This window comes from Vipera berus (assembly GCF_964194415.1).
Source record: "Vipera berus genome assembly, chromosome: 4".
In the NCBI taxonomy this organism is placed as follows: Eukaryota; Metazoa; Chordata; class Lepidosauria; order Squamata; family Viperidae; genus Vipera; species Vipera berus.
This window is the reverse complement of record NC_138206.1, coordinates 82,879,618-82,899,190: the sequence shown is the minus strand read 5'-3', so window position 1 is coordinate 82,899,190 and position 19,573 is coordinate 82,879,618. Positions and strand designations below refer to the sequence as shown.

General features: G+C 39.8%; 2 protein-coding genes across 7 annotated transcripts in view; one reads left to right on the top strand and one right to left on the bottom strand.

The window, feature by feature from the left end:
• NIPA2 (NIPA magnesium transporter 2) overlaps window positions 1-5,175 on the top strand; it is a 53,906-nt gene extending 48,731 nt beyond the window's left edge. For both annotated transcript variants that reach the window (XM_081326459.1, XM_081326460.1), the window contains 2 exons: window positions 579-739; window positions 3,413-5,175. In XM_081326459.1, coding sequence (XP_081182585.1) covers window positions 579-739; window positions 3,413-4,050 — 799 coding nt within the window. In that variant the 3' untranslated portion in view covers window positions 4,051-5,175. The remainder of the gene's footprint in view (window positions 1-578; window positions 740-3,412) is intronic.
• A 333-nt stretch (window positions 5,176-5,508) lies between these two features.
• The window catches only part of LOC308667672 (cytoplasmic FMR1-interacting protein 1-like), a 163,613-nt gene continuing 149,548 nt past the window's right edge, over window positions 5,509-19,573 (bottom strand). For 4 of the 5 annotated variants that reach the window (XR_014026343.1, XR_014026344.1, XR_014026345.1 and 1 more), the window contains 9 exons: window positions 17,833-17,976; window positions 17,012-17,102; window positions 16,003-16,133; window positions 15,807-15,879; window positions 12,331-12,425; window positions 9,754-9,992; window positions 8,605-8,752; window positions 7,102-8,520; window positions 5,509-5,753 (listed from right to left, as the gene is read on the bottom strand). Coding sequence is in view for 1 of the 5 variants with exons in the window: in XM_081327065.1 (XP_081183191.1) it covers window positions 8,356-8,520; window positions 8,605-8,752; window positions 9,754-9,992; window positions 12,331-12,425; window positions 15,807-15,879; window positions 16,003-16,133; window positions 17,012-17,102; window positions 17,833-17,976 (1,086 nt within the window). In the remaining 4 variants the exon portion in view is untranslated. Of the gene's footprint in view, window positions 5,754-7,078; window positions 8,521-8,604; window positions 8,753-9,753; window positions 9,993-12,330; window positions 12,426-15,806; window positions 15,880-16,002; window positions 16,134-17,011; window positions 17,103-17,832; window positions 17,977-19,573 lie in introns of those variants that run through there. The other variant, XM_081327065.1, reaches the window with a different exon arrangement.

Here is a 19,573-nt window from a genome sequence, read left to right as displayed (position 1 = left end):
GATCTCCTGTACCCATGAGGCACCCTATATTCCACTTACTTTACAGCATGCATTTTTTAAAAACAAATGCATTGGGGAGACCAGGAATGGGGGTTAAGACAAGTGGTTCACTTAACAATTGTAATGAGCAGACTTCATTACAGTCATTGCTTGAAGACTACCTGCATAGAGCTTTCTCCTGATCATGATAATTTTTATCTAAAAATATCTAAAAGAATGAATTTATCATTAAAGTGTCACAACCAGAAAGCCCTTGCTCACTTTCTCTTAAACTCTGAGTGCCCTCAAAATTTCTTGAAGATTTAGAGACCTTCTGAAGTTGGATTTTAAAATGTAAGATAGCCTTTTCCTCTGTCCAAAGACTATGTATTTCAGTTTATTTTAAATAAGGCTACTTCATAACCATTTATTTGGAATATATGGATTTTGCCTTCTTAAACCAGGCCTTCAAATAGCTTTCAATGTTTTAAAAATATGCAATCCCCCAAACAGAAATTCTACTCCATAACACAAATGCATAATTGTTACATTGATATTTAAGAACAGTGCTTGATATCTAATTTATATTTGTGTTTTAGTGCCATTCTTTCATCATACTTCTTAAACGAAAAGCTTAATTTACATGGAAAAATTGGGTGTTTGTTAAGCATACTTGGTTCCACTGTGATGGTCATTCATGCACCTCAAGAAGAGGAAGTTGAAACATTGAGTGAAATCTCCCACAAGTTAGGCGATCCAGGTGAGAGAAAGATTGATTACAAAGAATTCAAGGAGATAATACTTCTCTACTCAGTTGAGGAATATAAATGATGGGGCAGGATCTAACCCTGCTGCAAATGTCCCTTCACATTCCACTAGAGTTCTGCATGGGATTTTTAACTGTATTTAGTTGCATGTATCTAGCTGCCCCACAACTAGACCTAGTCAGACAGGATTACCAATGAGGTTTTCGAATGCTTTTAGCTGAATGTGCTTACAGAGCTCATGTGCACTTTGCTCAATACACAAGAATCTGAAGACACATTTGTGAATGTTGAGAATGAGATTGGAGTACATCTTTAATGCCAAAGCTCATTGTTAACTCTGGCCTATGTTCTCTAAACGCTTATGGAAGACTATTAAATGGTTTAGCGCTGCAAAGTTGTAGCAATAAATAGCTTAGATCATGGGGGTCAATTGCCGGCCTCCGGGCCAGATGCATCATCTGGAAGCTGCGCCCACCCCATTGCCAGCAATGGCAAAACTGTCCCAATACGTTGCGTGACGTCACATAACGTCGCAAGTTTGACATGTCTGGCTTAGACAGACAGTAACTATGACATACTTTATTGTAAGATTTCCTTTTTTCCTGGAGCCTCTGAGCTATCAGAATGGCTTTGATGTATCCAGCAGAGAAGCATTCCTCCAATTTTCACTGGGAATCAACATAGGTTTAGTTGACAGCTAGAATTAAGAAGGTTTTAGGTACCCTCATGAAATAATATATGTATTCTGAATGATGCAAAAATTAAAACTGCATTATTAGTAAAGGTCAGATAGAGCATGGGTATTTTTGATGCATTCCTATCTTTAACTCAGGGATGGGCTACCTGAATGTTGTATATAACTCTCCCCCCACCCTCATTATTTCATCAAATTTGGCAAAATGCATAAATTTGGAGATGTTCCAACCTAAAGTGAGGGGAAAAAATATTTGATCCCCTATTGATTTTGTACATTTACCCACTGACAAAGAAATGATCAGTCTATAATTTTAATGGTAGATTTAGTTTAACAAGAGACAGAATGACAACAAAAAAATCTGGAAAAATGCATTTCAAAAAAATATACAAATTGATTTGCATTTTAATGAGTGAAATAAGTATTTGTTCCCCTATCAATCAATAAGATTTCTGGCTCCCAGGTATCTTTTATACAGGTAATGAGCTGAGATTAAGAGCACTCTCTTAAAGGGAGTGCTCCTAATCTCAGCTTGTTACCTGTATAAAAGACACCTGTCCACAGAAGCAATCAATCACATTCCCAACTCTCCACCATGGCCAAGACCAAAGAGCTGTCCAAGGATGTCAGGGACAAGATTGTAGACCTACGCAAGGCTGGAATGGGCTACATGACCATCGCCAAGCAGCTTGGTGAGAAGGTGACAACAGTTGGTGCGATTATTCTCCCTCGGTCTGGGGCTCAGGAGAATGGTGAGGAATCAGCCCAGAACTACAGAGGAGGATCTTGTCAGTGATTTCAAGATAGCTGGAACCATAGCCACCAAGAAAACAATTGGTAACACACTACGCCGTGAAGGACTGAAATCCTGCAGTGCCCGCAAGGTCCCCCTGCTCAAGAAAGCACATGTACAGGCCCGTCTAAAGTTCATCAATGAACATTTGAATTATTCAGAGGAGAACTGGTTGAAAATTTTATGGTCAGATGAGACCAAAATTGAGCTCTTTGGCATCAACTCACCATGTTTGGAGGAGGAGAAATGCTGCCTAAGACCCCACCGTCAAACATGGAAACATTATGCTTTGGGGGTGTTTTTCTACTAAGAGGACAGGACAACTTCACCACATCAAAGGGACGATGGATCGGGCTATGTACCATCAAATTTTAGGTGAGAACCTTCTTCCCTCAGCCAGGGCATTGAAAATGGGCTGTGGATGGGTATTCCAGCATGGCAATGACCCAAAACACAACAGCCAAGGCAACAAAGGAGTAGCTTAAGAAGAAGCACATTAAGGTCCTGGGGTGGCCTAGCCAGTTTCCAAACCTTAATCCCATAGAAAATCTGTGAAGGGAGCTGAAAGTTTGACCTGCCAAATGTCAGCCTTGAAACCTTAATAACTTGGAGAGGATCCGCAAAGGGGAGCGAGACAAAATCCCTCCTGAGATGTGTGCAAGCCTAGTGGCCATCTACAAGAAACGTCTGACCTCTGTGATTGTCAACAAGGGTTTTGCCATCAAGTACTAAGTCATGTTTTGTGAAGAGGTTAAATACTTATTTCACTCATTAAAATGCAAATTAATTTATAACTTTTTTGAAATGCGTTTTTCTGGAATTTTGTTATTCTCTCTCTCACTGTTAAAATAAACTTACCATTAAAATTATAGACTGATCATTTCTTTGTCAGTGGGCAAACATATAAAATCATATAAAATATTTTTCCCTCGCTGTATATACTGAAAAGATACATATTAAACCTATACCCATCTACTGCTCTCAACTTCCTTCCCTACCCCACCCACAACAAAAGAAAATACCACCTCTACAAAATATAACTTTTGGTCATGTTGATTTCCTGTCTTTCTTTAGCTTTTAGCTAATCATACAACCTTTGACAGACTCCAGATGTTTGTATGCATTACTATTTAGTATGTGCAATTGCAGCATGCCATGTTTGTTTTTTTAATATTTCAGGTTTTGTGGTCTTTGCAACAGTCGTTGTCATTGTATCCTTGATCATGATCTTTGTGGTGGGACCCCGACATGGGCAGACCAACATTCTCGTGTACATAACAATTTGCTCAGTCATTGGAGCTTTATCCGTATCCTGTGTAAAAGGTTTGGGCATTGCTATAAAGGAACTTTTTGCAGGAAAAGCTGTGCTGAAACATCCATTGGCTTGGATTCTGCTGCTAAGTCTTATTGCTTGTGTAAGCACACAGATTAATTATTTAAATCGGGCCCTGGACATATTCAACACTTCTATAGTGACACCAATCTATTATGTGTTTTTCACAACATCTGTTTTGACCTGTTCTGCAATCCTTTTCAAGGAATGGCAACACATGGCAGCTGATGACATTATTGGCACATTTAGTGGCTTTATCACTATAATTGTGGGGATATTTTTATTGCATGCCTTTAAGGATGTCAGTTTTTCCCTATCAAATTTGCCTGTGACATTGCATAAAGATAACAAAGGAATAAATGGCTGTGTGCCAAACACATATGAACTATTTAATCACGATGCAGAAAGTGCAACTCGCATAAGTGACCTACACTCCCCTGATGGAATATCTTCCAGGAGAAATGGAAATCTGTCAGCCTCCTAAAGAAAACAATTCTGTAACTTTTGTTTCATTGTGAAAATCCAGTTTCACAGCATTTTTCAAACAGATATATTTAAATAGTACTGTAGACAATCATTTTTTAGGTTTGACTAGCTTTGACCAAGAGCAGTGGTGGATTTTTATTTGCCTTACTGTTAATTTAAAAATACTAAAGAACCTCACTCTGTTATTTGCTTAACTTAGTGTGAACATGTACTGTAAATATTCTGCTTTTGTTTAAGACTAATTACAGTTTTAACAAATAAAATGCTTTATTTCTGATGAGGAAGTGATCTATTGGTCATGCACACCTACAAATCTTTTGTGATAATTTGGTGAATTATGCAGTGACTTGTTCTTATTATGAGACAGTGCTACTCATCCATAAACAATCTATGTTTGGACAATTTATGGTCAGCTGCACCCAATTGTACTAGATTTTAGGAGATTTGCAGTTGCAGCCAATGCGTTTATATTTAATCAATGAACCAGACATTCCTGAGGAATAAGACAAATGATATCAGCTCACAAAGGTCATTACATAGAAAAATGCTATTTTAAGAAAGTACCTAGGGTGTAAACCATGTTTGTATATATTAGCACATATCTGAAACACACACAAATACTTAGTGGTTTCAAGTATTTAAAATACTTCATGTTGTGAGATTACTACTGGATAATGCATAACAATTGGCAAATTTATTCATTCTGTTATTGAAAGTGGGAGGAAAGAATAAAATAAACTGTTGCCTTTTTTCCCTTTCCAGTTTTTCTACTGTATGGTTTGACTCTGTTCTTCTGGAACACCAAATGCAATAAAAAATTCTTGTACCTTTCTACTCCCTCTAAAGCAGAGACAAATCAGCAGGCATAAGCCAGGCTTAGGGGTGTTTGCAAAATGGAAGAATGCCTGTAGATTATGTTTCTGCCTCTATATGGAAGAGAAAAAAATTGAGAAGCTGACCTTCAAAATTGGGAAGGTGGAAACTAACTGACCAAGCTGGGAAAAGGTTAGATGAGAATGAAGTAAATAACATCCTGATAAAATGCAATAAGAAGAGAGCATCAAATGCCAATTGTTTAATCTACTTTCATCAGTTTAGCAGTTAATTGCATTCAGAGTTAGAAAAAAAGTCTCAAAATATTTGAAAGAACAAAAATGCAATGAAATTAAATGCTTCAGTTAATGACTGAAGGCATCTGTTGTGGGAAATAGTGTGGATTGTCGTAGCAGTTTTTAGATGTTCTGCAATACAAGGTAATTATATACCAATCAAGAACTCTGTTGGTAAGTGACAAAGTAATTAGATGTGATATCATGTGGCTGGCAGCTTATGATAGTTGTGGCAGTTCCAGTTATTATGCAAGTCACACCCAATCGTAGTGTCTCATAGTCACATGATAGCCATTTGCAGGGCTCGCCTTCTCCTGCTGGCTTCCCCACTGACTTTGCTTGTTAGTAGTAAACAGTAAAGGCTGCAAACAGTGCTCATGTGACTGCAGGATGCTGTAAAGGCCGCAATCATGAGACCTGGTAGTAGATATTCCTTGTTTAACACCATAATAAGGAAAGGTTGCCAAACAAGTAAACATTAAATCAGGACTATCCATATAATCTTTTTAAGCAGGGATAGACAATCTTTTAACTGGAAGCGTTGTAGTGTGCAGAGATATATAATGAAAATGAATAGGATGAATAACCATTCCTTATTTATTTTATTACATTTATATACCGCCCTTTCCCGGAGGACTCAGGGCGGTTTACAGGGTAATTAAAAACCAAAAATACAAAAGTTAAAAAACCAAGTTTAAAAAAGATTAAATTTATCCCTGTATAAATAAAACCCCAATTAAAATAAATTAATCCTCAGCCTGGGCCAGACAGCTCGAAGAGCCAGGTCTTCAGGCCCCGGCAGAATGAACGGAGGTCGGGGGCAGTCCTCAGCTCCACTGAGAAGGCCCTATCCCTGGGTGTTACCCGCCGGCAATCTCTTACCGGTGGCACCCTGAGAAGACCCTCCCTGTGGGAGCGCACTGGACGAAGGGAACTTGATGCCGGCAGCAGGTGTTCCCTCAGATATCCCGGACCCAAGCCATGTAGGGCTTTATAGGTCATCACCAGCACCTTGAATTTCACCCGGAGGGCAACCGGAAGCCAATGCAGCTCGCGGAGTAGAGGTGTTACATGGGAGTATCGGGAGACCCCCATCACAACTCGCGTGGCCGCATTCTGCACCAGTTGAAGCCTCCGAGTGGTCCTCAAGGGCAGCCCCATGTAGAAAGCGTTGCAGTAGTCCAAACAGGAGGTCACGAGCGCATGAGTGACTGTGCGTAGGGTATCTCGGTCCAGATAGGGTCGCAACTGGCGCACCAGGCGAACCTGGGCAAAAGCCCCCCTGGTCACGGCTCCTATATGGTCTTCAAAATTGAGTCGTGAATCCAGGAGGACGCCCAAGTTGCGAGCCCTATCAACGGGGGGTAACACCTCACCCCCCATCGTTAGAGATGGAATAGTCTGGTTGACCCGAGATGCCGATATGCACAGCCACTCAGTCTTGGCGGGATTGAGACAAAGCCTGTTTCTCCCCATCCAGACCTGGACCGCCTCCAGGCACCGGGACATCACGGCGAGGGCATCGCTGGGTTGGTTTGGGGTGGAAAGAAAAAGTTGGGTATCATCAGCGTACTGATGATACCCCACCCCGAAACCACGAATGATCTCACCCAGCGGTTTCATATAGATGTTGAATAGGAGAGGCGAGAGAACCGACCCCTGAGGAACTCCACAAATGAGAGGCCTCGGGGCGGATCTCTGCCCTCCCGTCAACACCGACTGCGAGCGGCCCAGGAGATAGGAGGAGAACCACCGTAAAACGGTGCCTCCCACTCCCAACCCCCTGAGATGCCGCAGCAGGATACCATGGTCGATGGTATCAAAAGCCGCTGAGAGATCTAATAGGACCAGGACAGAGGAGCAACCCCTGTCCCTAGCCCTCCAGAGATCATTCACCAGCGCGACCAATGCCGTCTCCGTGCTGTATCCAGGTCTGAAACCCGATTTCTGGGGGTTATCCCAAGTTAGCCTATTTTAACATTTAGAAAATAAATTTATGGTAGAGTTCCATAACATTACAATGTGACTGAATAGTTCAGAATTTTATCACATTGTGTTAACCAGGCTAAATATTTTGTGAACTTAGGCTATTTGTTTCCTGCTTCAAATTAGAATGAAACTTTTATGGCTATGAGTTGATTATCTCTGCTCTTAGGTATGATAATCTATAGTCTTAGAATAGTTTGCATCCTATTAAAATTTTAATATTACTGCCTACATTATAAATACAAATAGGCTATTTAGAAAATTGGATAATCTCTTTTACAAACATGTCATGACTTGATACATAATTGAAACAGTGATTCTTAGACCAGGAAAGCCAAACAATACTTTAAAATTACAGTAACATTTAATTCAAAATTTTGAGAGAACTGCCAGAGAAAACCCTTAGAAAACTTAACTATTGAATTGTGACTCATCAAAGTATAATTCTTGAACTGTTAAGAGTCTGAAGACAATTTTTCTAAAACTAAGCAACCCTATAATTCTAAGCAGGTAAGTGTAAGTAAGTTGTGTTCCCTACATACCATTCCACAATAATTCCACCTTCAACTTTATTTGCTTTTACTGAGATATAAAAACAGGATTCAGATTCACCAATTATATTAGAAGCTAAAAAAACCAGAAGTCCTTTATTCTAAGGGTATTTACCAATTCACTAAATCTGAATAAGCGCAAAGCATTAATGATTTCCATCTTACAATGACTTTTAAAATCTCATTAAAATCTTTTATTTCCAAAGCTGATTACATTATGGGGCAAAATAGTTTTCTAAAGAGAACATTCTATTGATTAAAAAATAGCAAATGGAGTGTCTTTAAAAGGTAAGCTGACCAGCTTAATACTTTTCTTATACAAAAACTTTTCAAGCACACTCCTATAATAAAACTCACTTTAATTAGCAAAAGTAAATAAAGGTCCCTTATATTAATCCTTTAAAACAATTATAAAAACTGGAGAAATGCAAAGATTTTTGCCTAAAATAGTTGCACTGCAAAGTTTTATAAAAAGTATTTAAAAAGTAGTCTAAAAACTGAAATTGTTGTACAATCATTGAGTTTGAAAACAACCATTCAAATGTTTTAGTTGATCCTGGAAAGCAATGAAGATCAGGGCAGTCTCCCTTAGGCAACAAATCTAGTTTCAAAATGTGCTGCAACTAACCATTGTTTCCAAAAGATCACAGATCTTTTCTAGTTGCTAGCCAAAGACTGGTGAATGGGAGGTTGGAAACAGCGGACATGTTCCACCGGTGTGCTTTCTCCATCACCAGATTTCAAATACTTGTCCAGTGTGGCAATAATTTCATCATTCAGGATCTGGAACTTGCGAATTCTCTCAACCATTTTTTTTAAAGGCTACAAAACCAAAATTATAATCAGAAAAAGACAATGACACCAAAATGAAATACAAAGTGAGAAATAAACCGCGGTCAAACCTACCACATTCTTGATGACTTCATCTTTGCCATCATGCTTCTGTACTTTCAGTAAGTGATAACAGAAATCAAGCACATCAAATCGACGCTGCTGTCCTAAGAGCACAATAATCATACAGCCAGCCCAATGCAGCCCATCTCCAAAACACTGTCTGCAAAGTAAAAACGTAGAGAAAGCACTACATGATATTCAGTAGAGTAAATCAAGATTCTGGATTTATTCCCAATCCCAAATCTGTCACTAACTTGCCCAGAATTAATAACTCTGACTGAATGTTTTGCAGAGTTTTACAATATGTTTTTATTATATGGCACTGCTATTAAGTAGGCAGTCAAAAACTAAACTTCAGAAATGGGTAGGGCAGAGTCCATTTACGATGGGATTTCAGATTTAGGGGTGACATGGATGCCTTAAACATCTGTCCCTATAATCTATTTAAAAATGTGAAGAAAGAGCCAAATATTGGATTTTATTTTGTGTTGGCTTTTTTGGATTCTTTCGTGTTGGCTTTTGGGGGATCAAAAAAAAATGTAGCCATTTCTGCATCCCTGCCTAATATTACTGTATGCTATCTTTGCCTCAGTATACCATCTTTATCTTCATACAATTCTAAAGAAAGAATTACAGGACAACAAAAAACCGCAAAAATTAAAAACAACTGATTTGAAATCTCCAAAGTTTAGATGCTGAAAAACAAAGAATCACTGTAATCATAGTCAACATGTATCATTAGATTATCATTTTTGTATTTATCAAACTACATTTAAAATATTATTTTAACATGTTAGTCTAACAGACAAGTGTCAAAGTCGATTGCGTCATGTGATGTATCATGACTTTTTTGCCTTTGCTGAGCCCAGGAGGGCATGGCCTACGCATGATGCATCCGGCCCGCGGGCTGCCAGTTTGACACCCCTGGTCTAACATAACTATTAAAATTATTAAAGTCTTAAGACTGATCATCCAAATGCATTTGAGTAACCCAGCTGTATCAACATTAATATACGGTTTACTGATATTTGCAAAGGAATTAAGAATTTACTGATACAGTAAATTCTTAATTCCTTTGTTATAACATAGCCACATCTAACTTCTGAAAAAAAATAAAGCACTATTAAATAGCAAAGCCTTTGCCAGCATTTGAATACATACTCCACAGTAAATTCATGGGTTCCCACTGGAATACAGTATACAAACTGCATTGCACTCCACAGGCGGTGAAATTCTACACACTCATCTACGTGCATCACACCATTGCTAGGGAGAGGGCCACGCCATATCGGATCATCCAGGAACATTCGAATCCTTGTTAAGATGACTTCAAACATAGAAAGTCCACAGCAGAGACGCTCCTTGGTTAGCAAATCTCCTTCTCTTGCAATGGCAATTTGCTATAATTGCAACCAACAATACAGTTTCAGTCTATAAGAACTTATTAACATGGAAATGTACTGAGTTTCAAATAGGATGGAAAATAATACTTTGTCATCCTAGTTTAAATTGTTTTTACTACTGAAATTTAGATGAAAGTCATACAAAATAATGTATAATAAAAATGAACTAAAACCTGAAAGAAAATCTATATATTAACATATAACTCACTTTTACCAAATTAAATCTACATGATAAAGAAATACAGGTAATCCCCGAGTTACAAGCATTCACTTAACGTTCGTTTGAAGTTATGTGACCAGCGCCCCCTAGTATTTACGAGAAAATCCCAAAATTACAAATATTGCAGCACCACGGCAGTCGTTCGCCCTTATGAGCGACCACAGAGGCTCTGCAACATTCATGCTATTTCTCCCCTCCCCACAACTACTTCCCACTCCCTTCCTGCTGCACCGGACTCACTTACCTTGCAAAATCTGTCTCCTCTCTGCCGCAGTTTCTTTCTCTCTGAGGGAGAGTCGGCTTGGAAATGCTTTTTGTGCCGATAATGGAACCAAATGTTTATCCATCAGTTGCAACAGGAATTGATCAAGCAGCTTGTTGCGTAGCCCAGAAGTGGGCAATTAATTTTCCCAATGACACATAGAAGAAACTGGGACTGATGTGGACGGTCATTGCCCTTTCTCCCCATCACCAATACCCTGCCCACCACCCAGCTCTGTGCCAATACTGCCCCCCACTGACACTCCCTCCACTTACACTGATGCAGGCTGGACAGGGACAGCCCAGAACAAATATGGCTGGCAAGCTGTAAAATGCCCAGGTCTGCCTGAGCCTGATGTTGTGGGTTGAGAGTGACTGGCCCAAATTTACCCAGCTGGCTTTCAAGCATAAGGCAGGACTAGAACTCATGACCTACTGGTTTTGAGCATGGTGCCTTAACCACTAGACTAAATTTGCTCGCAACATTCCAATATATCTGTGTATCTTAAAGAAAGCGGCACAAAATATTGACAAAATATTCCTTAAGCCATCTTAAGCAAGTTTTTTTTCCTCATGAATGGAATTGATGAATAAGAATATTATTTTCTTTTGGAACATGAAAACTGAATATGCTTATTCTAGGATTTTTCTCCCAATAAGAGTAAAATAATGTTTTTGTAAACCTTAAATATATGTAAGTTAAATGGAAAGTCATCTTTGATTCTCACTAACTCATATAGGCATATTTGTGCAGTTTCTTGATATAGTATGAAAACAATTTGCACTGCTTTTTGTTTCAGTTTCCCAGTTTACTTTGTAGCCCTGCTCTGCCAAATAGTTACTCCAACCAAATATTAATTGTGGCCAACCCTATTTAGTGTTCTAAATCACATAATCTGGCTAGCTGGTGTTGTATGGCACATAGCTCTCTCAAAATTGAATCATTAATCCACTGGGATAAAATCTCATTCTTTAGAAATTACATTACTAATTCAACCAACATAGGATGTCAAAAAGTTCTATCCTACATAGTGGTAAGCAGGTAGATGTATCATTATCATTATTAAGATGGCGGCGCCTGGAATGGCTGCGGCTGCATTGGCTCTTGAAGGCAAATAGTTTTGGGAGGAATAGTAAGGGCTATAGGCCACATGATCAGGAAGATTTTAATGTGTTTGAGCAACATGGTGGAACTAAGGTAACATACGACATACGACCGACAATCTTTGCTGGCATGGTGAGTTTCTAGTTGTTTTGGAACTGTTGGTGAGACTGTTAAAAGTCGTTGGCACTGTTTGAATTTGTTCTACCAGCAGCAAGATCTGACTGCTGGCCCAGTGATGGATTGTATTGCAAATCAGGGCTGTTTCCAGAGGAGGCAGAGGAGGAGAGGACCTGGAGCTTATGGAGCAAAGGAACTGGATGAGGCTGTTGGCAGGCCCAGAGGAAGAGAGAGAGGCTTTTGGAGGAGTTGGTGGCGACGGGAGCGTGCTCCAGGGGCGAAAAGAAGCAAGGCCTCTTTAAGGAAAAGGTGGAAGAGTCAGGATCAGAAAAAGGAAAGAAGGTGAGGTTGTCAGAATACAAGCGAATTTGAGGGCTAATCCACATGGAGCCCCATTTCCATCTGTCCTGTGTGCCATCGTTCACTCCCTAGAGACTAAAATGGACAATGTGAAATTTGAGCGGGCCACGAACAAGAAGTATATATCGGAGGTGGTGACCCTTTGAGAGCTGTATGCAACGAAATTTCATTTTGATGTATGCCGATTGGTGTACATTCAAAGTGACAATAAAGTTATCATTATCATTATCATTTGCACAAAATGGCAGTTCTGCAAAAAGCGTAAAGACTACCTGAGGTGTTCCCAGTCTTTCAATCAATGGAACAAGGTGGAGTGGGGCATATTTTGATTCTAGTCTCTTCATTTTAGCATCAAGTCTTTCCCCCTCTAGAAATAGATAGAGAGATAATAATGTGACTTATTTTTCATTTATTCATTGTAGTGTTTGTTCTTTTATTCTGACTTTCTGCATTCAATGTCTTAAGAAGGCTAATAAGAGTAAGACTCACTTATTTTGCAAAAATCCTCTCTGCCGTGGTTTCTTTCCCTTTGAGGGAGAGGAGAGTCGGCTTGGAAATGTTTTTTGCACGGAGAATGGAACTTTCTGGAGTCCATGATCTCACACGAAACTTTCATTCTCTATGTGAAAGGTGCCTGTCTCCTGCTCCTGCCCCCAACTCCTTTCTGCCTGACAGCAAGCCTGAAGCCTTCAACTGAGTGAGAAGGCTAGGCCCCTCGCACCCACATCCAGCCCGCCGGAGCTCACCACACTGGGGGAGAAAGTGATCCTGTTGTCCCCAGAGCCTCAGAGCCCTCCTCTAAGTGGCTCGGAACCAAGGCCAGGGGAGGCTTCTGCATGCCTCCATAGATTGGATCCAGCCCTCGGGAGGACTGCTCCAAGATGCTACAGCCTGGAACAGAACTTCCAAAGGCCTGATCCAAGCCTCAGAGTCGTTTACTTAGCCATTTGCACCAGGACCGAAGGTTGGGAGGGGCTTCTGCATGCCTCTGGAGCATGCAGAAGCCCCCCCCCCAAAAGCCTTCCATTCCTGGCGTAAACGGCTAGTAAAATACCTCCAAGGCTTGGATTGGGCCCCTGGAAGCTTCCACACCCCACCGCAGCCTGATTCAGGCTCTGAAGGCGCTTTCCAGGCCACTGCCACCTGCATCTAAGGCAGGGGAATGCTTCCACGCCCCACCCACCCCGGCTGCTGCCGCCTGGATTTGAGGCCAATCACACTAAATTATTCTAGTCATTTAATCTGCTTAATCTATTCTCTTCACAATAGATATGCCTCACTTATACCAAGGGTTGGCAACATTAAACACTCAAACAGCCGTTTGGACCCATTTCCCACAGAAAAGAAAACACTGGGGGCCACAAAACCCTTTTGACATCTAAAATGAAGATAACACTGCATATATCGTTTTTTACTTTTATGCTGTGTGTTGCACTTATGAAATCAATGAACTGCTACAAAGAAAACAAATTTTGAACTCCAAAAAAAAAAAGACACTGGGTCAAAGGTTACTTTCAAATAAAGTACTCAATGTCTATTTGAGTCCTCCTCGTATTTATGAAATAAAAAGCCGGTGCAAACTATAAAAACTACAAATAGAAAAATAGAAAAGAAAAAAAATTGCAGGGGAAAAAAAAGGACAGGAGAAAGGGGAAAAAACCTTTCTCCTTGATCCCAACAGGTAAAAATAATTTTAGTAGCTTATCTACCATCTTTAAATACAGCATAATTATCCCCATACCATCTCATCTCTTAATTAAAAAAACATCAAAATATTTCATTAAACGTTCTTTACTAAAAGTCTAGTAAGGACAACCACATATTCATATTCTGTCTCTCTCCCTCCCTCTCTCTCCCTTCCTCCCTCCCCTTCTCTCTCTCTCTCTCTCTCTCTCTGTTTCCTCTGAGAAGAAAATGATTCAAAGGCTGAGAAATTTCATTCAGCCAATTTTGGGGGTCTGGGAGAAAGCTCCCCTTGAAACCCCCTTTTTGGCAATGGACTCAGCTTCACCTGCAGCCAAATCGTTTCCCTCTTTACACCTGGGAAGGTTCCTGATGTGGGGGAATCCAAAAACACCCACAAACATTAAAACTGAAATTCAGGTCATAAGAAACACATCCTGCGGCAAGTTGTCCAGCATTGAATTGGCTGTGGCAAGTTGACTCCCCCTGCCCCCCCCATCCTGGGCAGAAGCTGCCATCAGGTAGTGGGACCCCTCCACACCTCCTTCCTCAGGAATGGCTGGTTCCTGAGGCTGGGAAGAAGGCCAGCTGGCTGCAGGCAGAGGGTGGTCTGGGAGGGGGATCTCCCACAAATGCCCCCAAAGGCCCCCCTTGAGATCCCCCAAAATCTCTTCTGTCCACCCTGCTCTGAAAGGGGGATTTGGAGTTTGTCAGACTTCAGTCGGGGGGAGAAGATCTTCCTTCAGGGGATTCTGACAGTGATGGGGAGCAAATGGCTGCCCCTCATTGGGGTCCTTTGCCCTTTCCTTAAAAATGTCTCTTTGTGTTGATGCTGCCTAAAATTGTTGGGTTTTGCAGCCACCTGACACTTTGCACTTTTCCCCCTTGAATCTACTGCTGGATTTTGCTTGTGTATATTGTGGGTCACAAAGGCAAAAAAGGGAAAGTGAAAAGGAGAAATTTTCTTTCTCCAAATAAAACTTTTTGAAAAGTGATTGAAACACAGGAGAAAATTAGGAGAAAGATGGGCCTTGGTTTGAACCAATCAAACTTTTCTTTTTCTTTTCTCTTTAATTTTCTTTCTTTCTCTCATGTATTTAAAAGTGTTATTATTTTTTTAAAAAAAGATATCTGTGAATGAACACAGTATTATGGAAGCATTCTTTCTTCCAGCATTCTGCAAAGTTTGTCCTCGCAGCCTTCAGCTTGCACCTTCATCAATTGTGGCATTTTTACTGATGTGACCCCAGGAGAGGGGAGGTGGATGGGCAGTGGTCATCCCAGAACCCCTCTTGCCACTCAGAGGCTTTGCTCCCACCCAAGTTGCCGTGTCTGGGGCTCCCGCAGTCAGCCGGGAGTGAGGCTGCTGTCCCAGCCTCTGCCCACCGTCCGGTCGGTTTGAAAAGCGAAAGAAACTCCTGGGACTTTGTTTCTCCCAGAGCAGAACTAGACTTGAGATTAAACCCACAGAGGCACAGAAGCAGCGGAGCCGGTTCTGTAGTTTTTGCGTGAAAACAGCCTGGGTGAAAACCCCTTTTTTCTCTCGGACTTCTGTCTGCTCATCGTCCACCAATCAATTGCCTTCATTTCATTTTGGGAAGGATCGGGCTTTGGAGTTTCCCTGCATTTGGCCTAGGTGTGTCTGTTGTGTCCCAGGCTGTGTGGGCTCACACACCTCCCTCCCTTCTCTCCTAAAACTCTCTTCCTGTCTGGAATCTGGGATCCCTTTGATCCCTCCCCCCAAAAAAAATCCACCCACCCGATCTTCTGCTCACCTCACACTCTTCTCAGAGAGAGAGAGAGAGAGAGAGAGAGAGAGAGAGAGAGAGAGAGAGAGAGAGAGAAGGGAAGCAAAGCGCAACTGCCTCTCTCTGTCTCTGCAAATGGCAGAGGACTGGGAGCCGCAGGAGAAGGCTGAAAGAGCCGCAGGTTGGCGACCCGTGACTTATACCAAAGGAATTACTTAATTCTAATACAAATGCGTGCTGTGCTTCATTAGCTACTTGTCTTGACAGCATAATTCAACATGAGTATTCCGGTTGGAAAGCCATAGGAAAAAGCATACCCTTGACATGAATTCTTGGCAAAATATTTTGGAATGGCGCTGCATGCAATAGATCACATACTTCCTCCAATGACTGCAACAAAAAGAATAACATTATAACACTAGAGAGCTGTGATTGAGAATATCTGACATACTGTATGCTCTTTTGGCTTCATTGTACTGAAGTCTATTGTTGACACTGCTTTTCCACACCTACCAGGCTTTGCTCAATAAGGAGACAGAAGAGAATAGCATTTCCCACTTCTCTCAGATTTTGGAAACACACTGTTTTCAGTTCAGCATACTCAACAATATCCTTGAGCTGATGATGAAAGAATTCCAGAATTCCTGAAGAATGTGGTAATAGGAGAGAATAAAAAGTCACATAAATCAACATATTCATTACAGATAGCCCTTGACTTACAATGATTCATTTAATGACCGTTCAGTTACAATGGCACTGAAAAAAAATCTTATGACTGTTTTTCACACAACCACTGTAGCATCCCCATGGTCAGGTGATCAAAATTTGGATGCTTGGCAACTGATTTATAGTTGATTTATAGTTATGACAGTTGCAGTGTCCCAGGGTTATGTGACCACTTTTTGCTATCTTCTGACAAGCAAATTCAACAGGGAAGCCAGATTAATTTAACAAGTGTAGTGATTCAGTTAACAACTATGGCAAGAAAGATCATAAAATTGGGCAAAACCCACTTTACAACCATCTTGCTTAGCAACATAAATTTTGGGCTGTTATGATCATAAGTCAAGGACTACCTGTATCTAGATAAGGAAGTCATAGTTGTGATATTATATCTCATATAACATTATATGCCTAAATTCTATTAAGACAACCTCTTTTCACTTAGAATACTCTGGGATACCAGGATTTATCCCTTCTTGAATTGTTTTTCCCCCTCATACATATAGGTAAAATATTATGGCTGGCTCGGGAATTCTTAAAATTGCCATCGTTGGACGTTCCTTCTCTAAATCTTGGGATTATTGTAGTATCAATAATCAACAAATGTCAATTATGGAACCCGATGCCTACAAAATATATTGGAGGAAACCTAAAAATATATTGCCCCAATCTATCACAAACTGAAAACTAAAATATAGCAATATTAGTATTTTTAAACACTACCTAAATTATTTATTAAATAACCCAATAAAAAGAAGAAACAAACATTCATTATTAACATAATTAAAACTGAACTTACCTGGGGAGCCATACTCATGTCTAGGCAACCTACAGATTTTGGGCATTACTTCCATTAAGGTCTTTACATATTGAAGAATTGTGCCTTGTAACTGAGAAAGCAAATATAAATAATATTGCTAAATTAGCATAAATTGAACTGGGATTCATAAAACACAAACGATGTTTTAATTGTACTATCATCTTAAGCAAGGTTCATTTGTGTAAAAATGTGAACATTACCATGTGAACACTACTTCAAAGTGTACACATTTATGATAACATACAAGTGCAATAGTTGTACAAGATTGCATTTCATCTCTATATAGGTAAATTTGTGTATTTAAAAAAGAGTAACAATTAAGTGAAAACATGAATTGTATTATTTACTGCTAATAGAAGATGTAAATTTAGGCAAATTAGCCAGATCTGAGTAAGCATACTTTGATGATATCCACTGGAAAAACAATGGGACAAGCTGAATTCCAAAAATGAAATGGTAGAAAGATCAAATATTTTTAATTAATAAACTGAAACTTCCTGTGATTTTTTTCATCAATATTATAGTATGAAATTTCATATTTCAAAGGGAAACATAGTCCTAGAATAATGTTTATGCTTAATTAGGAATGATTTTTACACAACATTATAATTCCTATTTTCATTTCATCTCAGTCACTTATATTCACTGATATTCCCAGACGTACTCCTTCAATGACTGGAGCAATATGAGTTGTGATCCAAAACATGTGAAGAACATAAAATGCAAGGAATGAGTGATTAAATGAACTTGAATAAAGGGTACCTTTTTCTATTTTACTGAAATAAAAATCATGCACATACCAGACTCTTGACAACTTTCAGTAATTCTTCCATCACCACAGCAATTCCTTGATATCCCAGTAGTCTGCAGATCACTTTGAAATGAGGAGGGCCTACAAAGTTCCTATAGTTGCTATAAATGCTAGAGTATGCCAGATTCAAAGCCTAGAGAGGAGAACAACACAAGCTATTAAAATGAAATTAGAAGATATTTCTCCTTTCATTACAAGATATATGAAAAAATCCTTTCAGGAAATCAAGTTACACTTAATTTAAAAAAGTAAAATGATGTTTGAAATATATGATAAAGGAAGAAACAGAATGAACGTTGTAATTAATTAAATGCAATTGCCGTATTTATCGGCGTATAACACGCACCGGCGTATAACACGCACCTCATTTTAAAAAGGAAATTTCAGGAAAAAAACCTTAAATTATATCGGCGTATAACACGCACACATCATTTGCCCCCTATTTTCAGGAAGAAAAAGTGCGTGTTATACGCCAATAAATACGGTAGTCCTGCAGATAATCTGGATCTATGCCATTTAGAGTTTAAAGGTGGTAACTAGATCCTGAATTACACTCAGAAAGAAACTGGAAGCCAATGCAGCTTACACCAAAAGCAGTCTGATATGGGCAAACTCCAGAGTACTCTGAACTATTCTGGACCCATTGTAACTTTCATGTGGTCTTCAAGAGCAACCCCAATCCACTACCTTTCTGTTTTTTTTAAACAGAAGTATTACTGTCAGGGTTCCGACAGATGAAACTCTTCAAAGACCTTCGAGGCATTGTTTGCCTTAAGGAATCTTTATTTGAGTAACATAGCATCGGCATGAACACAGGTGAAGCAAAAATCTGAATTCCCCTCCCCTGAACACATAGTATCTAGCACAGTCATATATCACATTCTCTAATTAATTTGAAATGCAGGCTTTGCCTCCAGTTCTCCAACCCACCATTTCTTATCATCTGACCTTCGTTCATTCCGCCGGGACCTGAAGACCTGGCTCTTTGAGCTTTCCGGCCAGGACTGAGAATTTTAATTGTAATTTTATTTTACTTGGGTTTTAATTGGAGTTTAATAGGGGTTTTATTTTATTCAAGGACTAAATTTAATTATTTTAATTGTTCTTAACTTTTGTAATTTGTATTGTTATTTTAAATTCCTTGTGAACTGCCCTGAGTCCTACGGGAGAAGGGCGGTATATAAGTCCAATAAACATAAACGTAAACATAAACAAACATCTCTTATTTCAAAAAACCTTGACTCTCATACTACTGCAATATTGTTATGTCTAACTAACCACCATACACATTCCTCCTCCTCCCCCCGTATCATCTACTTCTAACTCTAAAAGTAAAACATAAGAAGGAAAATGGCTGCATTTCCATATGTTGTCAAAGCAAGAACATCCGATATTAGCAGCGTTGACATCCGCCCCCCCTTACAAAAAGAACAGACCCTGTAACGTAAACAAAAGCATATGTTAGGGACTGTCTCTCAGTTTGTTAGGGTGTTTCCTATAGAACCTTTTGATGAGTCTGTCGGGTGAAAAGCAGATGATAGGCCTTGAGATGATCCAATTAATTTCAGAAAACTCCTCCAAACCATAGCTGTGAACTGCACCCCCGTCCGAAATTATTCACTTAGGGGTGCTATGCAGCCGGTAGATGTGTTTCAAGAACAGTTTTGTCAGTCATTGGGCTGATGGGAGTCCTTTGCAGGTGATGAAATGAGCCTGCTTTGAAAACAGGT